Source organism: Copadichromis virginalis, linkage group LG10 (genome assembly GCF_057382275.1).
Source record: "Copadichromis virginalis isolate Kocher_CV1m ecotype Utaka linkage group LG10, C_Virginalis_male_GT1.1, whole genome shotgun sequence".
Lineage (NCBI taxonomy): Eukaryota > Metazoa > Chordata > Actinopteri > Cichliformes > Cichlidae > Copadichromis > Copadichromis virginalis.
The window spans coordinates 28,865,252-28,873,262 of record NC_140627.1 but is presented as its reverse complement, the minus strand read 5'-3'; the positions used below and the strand labels follow the sequence as shown (position 1 = coordinate 28,873,262).

Sequence of the window (8,011 nt, the reverse complement as noted above, 5' to 3'; positions counted from 1 at the left end):
GCTGTTGTTAGAATGTATTTAATATTACTTTCTAGTAACAGCTGAGGTTTGCTGGAGCCACAGCTGTAAAAGCTGCTGGTGATGATATCCGTTTGGATATGTGGTGAGAGGGAAACATGAAGATGAAAGATCCTTACTAAATCATCAGAGCTGAGCAGGTGATGGAGAAACAGGTTTACCTTTTAGGTGACATGAATGAGTTGAAGGGAAGTTATGAACTGTTTCTGAGAGACAAATAACACCAGGATCCTTTTCTAAGTAGCTGACAGCTGGTAACTGTGCAGGGGCGGATCTAGTAAAGCTTTGTTGGGGGCCAGGTAGGCCATTAACAGGGAGAGGGGGGCACAAAGAAATATTCTTCTTTGTTATGTCAGTCAAAAACTTTGAATAAATAATTATCTGAATATTACAACAAAAGTGGTCATCTGATTAAATGTATAGAAATCCATTATTGTATATAGTAACTAATAAGTCTAATATACACCCTAGTAAGCTATAGTACTTTTTCCTTTGGGAAGGTACCATCTGTGCAGTCTGCAATTCTGTTGAAGAAAGATGTTGAATCTATTTAAATATTGTAGAAAAATAATTGATTTCTGTGGATTTGTTTTACACTTGCATTAAATTAAAGTTGATTACATCGATTAAGGGCGGGGGTGGTTCCCTAATATTTTTGCTGGGAGTCGGCAACCCTATTAGTTAGGTTGTTTAATATTTCCACTAAGTACTCTTTAAAATACCAGAATAGGGAGGATGGTGTAGGTTTAAATTTATAAGATTGATCAGTGTTGCTAAACCATAAAATGTTTTGGGTGGAGTGTATTTTTTGCATACAGGTATAACAGAATAGCTTCAGTCTCTTGTTTTTTAAAACTTGAGTATGAACTTATACAAAATGCAGCAAGATATCTATAAAAAACTGTTTTATTGATTACAAAATACGCTATATCGGATTTATATCTGTATCGGCAGATATCCAAATTTATGATATCGGAATCGGTATTGGACATTAAAAAGTGGTATCGTGCCATCTCTAGTTGCTACACAAATATATAATTATATGCTTGTAATCTTATTATTAAGTATAATAATAGTTAGAGTACAAACTGTAGTATTATTTTTAAGAATTATTTATTGCAGAAATTTTTTTATAGCACAAGCACGAATAACTAGATAGATAAATGGATAGATACCCCTATCTATCTATCTATCTATCTATCTATCTATCTATCTATCTATCTATCTATCTATCTATCTATCTATCTATCTATCTATCTATCTATCTATCTATACAAAAATATCATGTTCCCATGTATAACGCGCCTTATGTGTTAGGCATGTGTTAATTCGTTACAAAATAACTTACATAAAACCTTAGAATATCTGTTCAAAACCACACTTTGACCGAGCGTGCTTTTATTTTCGAGATTCTGCACGGAAGTAGCCTCTATGTTTCCCAGAACCGGGCTCTTATTTCGAAAGTTTGTCGGGAAGTGTGTCTTAATTGCGCAGGGTTTGATTCGCTGCAGTGTTTTCTGCGCCCTGGGGCCACAGTGTTTTCAACGGGACTCAACTTACTACTTGCTGGACTCGCCATGGCCGCTTGAGCCTGCTGAAATATTCTTCTTCCGTTATCATTTGGTCGTAGCGTTTGGATAGACTTTTTTTTCAGACATACTTTCGCCTTCTCTTTCGTAGTTTTTATGTCAAGGAACAAGGATGCAGCCTCCGCCGAGAAAGGTGAGTTTTTGCCGTTGTAGCCCCCTGAGCTAACGTTACTTCGACGGACTGGTGCATATTTAATGGTTGGAAATTTATGCTTTGTTGCTCTTCGCCCGGTTTAAATGAAGAAACTCCCCTTTTATTCTCCAAATATGTCCTTGTTTGTTTGCTTATACGTCGATTTTGCTTTCATTACCTCTATAAATACCACCACAAGAGGAAAACTTATTTTAAAAGACTCCCATGTGCCACTTTTTTAAGGGAGAATAGCCCCGTTAACGTGCCCCGTTCCCTCTCGAACGGAGAAAGAGTCCTACTAAAGTGACAGCTAAAATTAATAAATGCATCCGCAAAAGTGCGCACATCTTAGAAAAAGTTTATTTTGTTTAAATAAATAATATTACGGAGATTTTGTTTTACATCGGCTCAAAACTGATCCAGCTAAGCAACGCTTAAGTTCAAGTAAATGCCACTTTGGCTCCCTCCTGTCCCGCTGCCACCCGCTAGTTAAGAGGAGCAGAGTTGGGGGGGTGAAAAGCTGGAAGAAGGTCCTCATTTTATCCAACGCAGATACAAGTTGTGCTTTTATGTGTGCCGATTTTAAGAAGAGGACTAACCTTATTGTAAAACTTACAAGTCAAGTTAAGAACTGTGATGCAAATATTCCTGTAGCTCCGGGAGAGTCAGTTGACAGATACTAGTACGGAGTTTTGTGGAATTTTTTTCTCTCTAACAAAAAGTCTGTGTGCGGAAGAAAAGCACTCGTTGGCTTAAAATGGTGTATTTAAAGCTTAAAACAGCTCAGTAGGTGTTAAAGTATAGATTAGTTCTAAGTGTTTTATTACAGAAATAAGCATGAAAGCAAACAAATCTCTGCAAAGTCGGCCTCTATGCGAAAAAATGTTCTTGTGGGATCATATTTCAATAACAAGACTCAACAGCAGGGCAGTTTTTTTAACCACAGGACATTTTGTAAATATAAAGCTGTTAGGTTTTGGTTAATTTTTGTTTTGTATTTGGAGCTTTATGGAGCGTTTAAAGATTTTTTTAATGTGTTTGGACATTTTGCATGACCCCCATGAAGGGTGATGTAATTGTAAAAATCTGTGTTTTTCCTGCTGATGCCCTAGGGAAAAACTTTTTAACTGTTACACAAGCAGTCCGTTTAACATACTGATAGCTTGAAAATATAATTTACAGTGGCAGCAGTGTTGATTATTTTGGATTTTTTCTATGTTTTTGCAAATTGTTTATTAAGGTAAAGCATCTTTGACGACTTTTTATCTAGTTTATGTTATTTTAGCTGAGGTTCCTGGCCTCTGTACTCGCTCATGAAGGAATAAAGGCACTGCCTGCTCTCCCTTTTATTGTACTTAATAGTTTCGCGCCCAAGGATCAACCTAAAGATACTGAATCATATCTGTAAGAAGATATTAATTAATAACAATGATTTATTCTCACACAGCCACAAAATGTATAATAAAACAAATTTAATTCTGCTTGTAATTGTGTTATTAGCAGATTGTTTTGACATTTTTGGACAAACAAGACACTAATGAGGCTTTGCTTTCTATCTTGTGTTCCTTGGACTCTTAGTTAGCTAAAAGTTTATCTAAAGAATTATCTTAGACTAAAGACACAACATTGATTTCTTTATTGATCAGTACGCTACCTTTGTGTGGTACTTTGGTCCATAAAGCATTAAAAAAATCAAAAATATCCATCAGAAATGCCTTAAAGCATACATTGTATCATTAGATTGCTCATTTTATTCTCTCTTTGCTCGCAGACTAAACAAAAATAGATCATCAGAATATCTGATTGCTTTTCGGCCTGATGACTGGAATAGTTAACTAATTTCTCCACCTTTTACTAGCTCTCAGTAAGTCATTTCTTTATAATTAAATTGCAAGATGTGTTAAGCATCGTGTTATTAAACTTACTTATGATATTTTCAGTTATTTGTTTTTGTTATAAAATGAAAACGGGGTGATGGATCGTGTGAATTATGTGGGATGGGAATGAAACACACTATATTTTGAGTTAAGAACATATATATTTTTCCTAAGATGTCAGCTAAATATCCAGAAGTGCACTGATGGTGAGAGGATGAAGTGGTTATTTCAAAATTTTGGTTTTTGCCTGTGTTTTAGAAGCTTGGAAAACACATCAGATTCGACATGGCCAGGCTTTATTATGCATTATCTGGTTCGACAAAACCGACACCCCTGGGCGAAAGTAATTGGCGTCACAATGGTGGTTTAACTTTCTCCACCTACATCAGTCAAACATTATCAGAGGAGCTGGTGATAGGGATCTAAGACAATACGCCACAAAAAAATAAAGCTGTAATGAATCAGGAAAGAAATGTTGCACAAATGTGTCCAGCTGTGTAAAATAGACCTGCAGCAGATTAGAACCAAGCATGAAAACATTCATTTTCTGCATAACCAAGTGGATGCATGCAGATTCCAGTGACTGTGCGATACATTTTTATGCTGCAACTTTACAGAACTGCATTCCTCCATGTGTTGTTAGTAAGATACAGCTCAACAGGTTGCATGCAGTCCTGCAACAGAGAATCTATAACACACTGAGAACATGCTGTAAGCTAAACACCCACCCCCAAAATAAAAAAAAAGGTTTTACACCAAAACTCTGAACATAACCTCTTACGGAGTAGGTTATGCTTTCAGTTGTCATGGTGACCTGGCCAGGTAAGAAGAGCTCTCCGAAAACGCTGACTTTAAGCAAACGTGTGTTGCTAACCCATTGATCTTGCTTCAGGTTTCTTGTTGTTGCTTTCTTGTATTTTGGCTGGGCATATTGTTTTGAACATCATACAATGTTAAAATAAAATGATCATATTTGATTTTTGATTTGTTTTGTTTTTTTAACAGATTTTCACTTTTGAGTTGTAATAAAAAAGTGGAAAATTGACCAAAATAATGAGACAAAACCTCTAAATCAGTTGATATTAATAAGTTCATTTCATATGTATTCATACGACAAGTTCAAAACACTCCTTGTGGTCAGTAATGAGACTCTTGGTCTTTTGATTCACATCCAATTAGAAACCCAGAGAGACCAATTCTCACCTGGTTGCAGGTACTGCTTGATAATGATGGTTATCACTTCCAGTAATGCCAATTATGAGCTAAGCTGAATCAGCTCATAATTAACTCATTCACTGCCATTGACGTCTATAGCCGTCAATTGCAGTGAATGAGTCAATGGGTTTAACTCATTCACTGCCAATGGCTGGCAGTGAATGAGTTAAGCTGAATCTACCCTCTAGAGGTGCTCCTGTTGTGATTGTGCAGGATGAAATCTCCTTGGTCTACCTGTATGAGGTTAAGAAGAAGAAGAAGACAGCTTTAAGGTGTTTCTAATGAGCCTTATTCTGTTCCCCTGTTCAGGTCCGGGTCACCCAGGAGTTGAAACACATTCATGCTGAGCAGATGAGCAGATTACAGATCAAACACCAGACAGAGTGTGACCTGCTCGAAGACCTGAGGTAAGCAAACACAGGTGCATCACAGGGTACCTATTAAATGCCAAGATGATTTTTCTGAAGAGGTAAAACAGTTTCAGACTGGTCCTCATATGCAAAGCTGTTCGTCTTCTAAAAGTAATTAGAGCATTTCCATGAACATGGCCATGAATCTTTTAATCTAGTAGTTGGAGATCAAGCATTAACCAAACACCTCATGCTCTTTTCCATCAACCTTAGAAACAGCACAAAAAATTCAGTAAACATGATCACAGCAAGTGACAGCACTCAGTTGAAAAAGAGGTATTTTATTATGATTTGCTAATTGGAAGCTATTGCATTATTCACGAGAGAGCTGCTGCTGGGAACAGAGCTTCTAACATCCTTGCCTGAGTTTTAGGGTGTGTTTAAATTCCAGTATTTAAGGGTCAAAATCTTTGGCTTTGGTTGTAGCTTCTCCTCTGCTCTCTGCTCCATATTTCTCTATGAAAATGACAACACAGGAGGGAAACTAAAAGACTCACTGCACTGAAATAAAATGAGTTTGTATGAAATAGTGAAATAGGAGTGTTTTGCACACACAGACTTTATTTGACCAGGCTGCTCAAGTATGTCTGGGGATATATAGTACCATATACTCAAAAAACACATCATTTTCTCACTGAAGAGTCTTGATATTTGAAACAAGGACACAGGTTTTCCTGCTATGTGTATCACAATTCATGGAGTTTATCTTAATTGTCCACCATGTGGATGATTCTCCAATTCATTTGTTCAACGTTTACTTAACAAAAAATTGTAGGGAGTTTAGTCGCGGCTAAACAGCTTGCTGTGACCTTTCCCATCTCTTTTTTCTTTAACATCTGGCTCATTTGCTGTTATGGCACTCCTCAGGTCCTCAGCTTCTTAGCTGCTTCTCCAGCAGGTCTCCCATTCTTGCTCTACAGCTGGTATTGGTAGTCCCTCTTATGCCCTGAGATTCCTTCTACCACCACAAGTTCAAGCACTAAATTAAAAACACAAATTTGCATTGTATTTTTTTATTTTTCCTTATAGTTGTTCCTGGCACGCACGATTGGTTAGTCAAAGCTGGTGTATATAAGCATTAAAATTAGACTGTTTGTTGTTATGTTTGGACAAAGTGAAGCTTTGTGCTTAGCTAAGTTAGCAAACTTCTGGCTTCATGTACGGGCTACAGCAAAAACACATAACTGTAAGCCATTACTCAGTGCCGATTCAGGCATGTGCTGTTGTAAATATGTGAATGAATAAGTGTCCATAAAAAGTCAGTCAAAGCTCCTCAGAATCAGCAGATTTATTCTGAACAATGACCTTTTTGTGGGATGCAAGTTTTCTTTTTATACTATGAACATTTTAGAAATTACAGTCTCTTGAAGCACAGAGGGGTGGGCCAAAATGTGTTGCTTTTCTTATTTGCCTTTTTTTCATCTTTTTTGAGCCCTCAGAACACATTTAAGCACATTTTAGCTCTGCCAAAAGCTGCAACTAATTTAAATCAATTTATAGCCAAAGACTAGTTTTTGTTAATCTTCTCTTTCTTTTTTATTTAATCTCTTGATAATGGCACATTATCTACCTACAAAATGACAATATGATGTGATTTTATTCTGTAGTATCATTCTCATGTTTTCGTTTTACACACCTTAAAGTAGAAATTAAACCAATTATTTCTTCTTACGTTTTTCTGAGGCTATTTGAAGGTTGTTTTTCACTTTTTTAAAGAAACCAAATCCAAAAGTCAAAGTGGATTAGTCTATAAAACTGAGGATCGGGCCAAGTAAACAAATAGTGACACAGAGAGCTCTGTGTTCAGATGCGTAGGCATTTTAAAAGTTAAAAGCCAAAGGTTGTGGTTGTATCATGAGCCTTAGATTTGACAGCCTACTGGCTCCCCGCTTCCTGTCTGTGGTTGGTGGTGGAGCTGTGGACCTCCAAACAGCTGGAAGTCAAGGTCACAGAGAGCTGCCAGATGTTCTGACTACCCTGATCCATTCGCTCTGGGAGGGTGAGCAACTTTACTCAGCCAGGAACAATGTGAAACTCTGCTGGTACAGATTTTTTTAAGGGTCGCTCCTCAATCACTGACAAGAAATGATTCAGCAAACTTGAAATTACGTCTGGCTGTCAGCAAAAGCTCTGGTTGGGAAAATGGCAGGAAGTAAGTGTGGGGGTCAGTAGATAAAGGGAGCCTTGGAAATGCAGTGAAGAGGAAGAGAGGGAAGCTCCCAGGAAGTACAGCAGATTGTTTGGAGGCAGGGTGGAGCATGGAAGTCAAGTCTCGACATGTTTAACGACTTAATGATGATTTTGCTTCACTCGAATTTTTCCCAGGGCACTGACCTCTCTTCTTTTCTTAGACTTTGCATAAACTTAAGTTGAATTGTGATTAACTTCCTGTTATTGTGAGTAAAAAGTGCTGGTTTTCCACGAGCATCTCACAGAAAACCATAATTGAAATGGCAATAAAAAAAGAGCGGCGCCTCTGATATGTAGGATACAAATGTAGGGCTTCTAGATGGTGTCATTAGAAACATCCATGTTAATTATCACAGAAAGAGGGCGGCAGCTAAGGGGATGGCGTGGAATGGGGGGAGTAATAAAAGCTTAAGAATAATCAGGAAGCGTGGTCATTTGGTTTTAAGAGTGTTTTTTTTAATCACAGTATGTTTTCAGATTCTGGTGGTTTCTGATGTTATTGCCACTGTTATCTTTATATAGGTTTAATGACTTCTCAGGCAATTATGTTACCATTTCTTGTGTAGTATCACAAAAGAA

General features: G+C 37.3%; 1 protein-coding gene across 1 annotated transcript in view; it reads left to right on the top strand.

The window, feature by feature from the left end:
- Positions 1–1,513: 1,513 nt before the first annotated feature.
- LOC146700741 (F-BAR and double SH3 domains protein 2-like) overlaps positions 1,514–8,011 on the top strand; it is a 44,807-nt gene continuing 38,309 nt past the window's right edge. The window contains exons 1-2 of the mRNA XM_085470970.1: positions 1,514–1,740; positions 5,142–5,239. Of these exons, the coding sequence (XP_085327096.1) occupies positions 1,720–1,740; positions 5,142–5,239 (119 nt within the window). The 5' untranslated portion in view covers positions 1,514–1,719. The remainder of the gene's footprint in view (positions 1,741–5,141; positions 5,240–8,011) is intronic.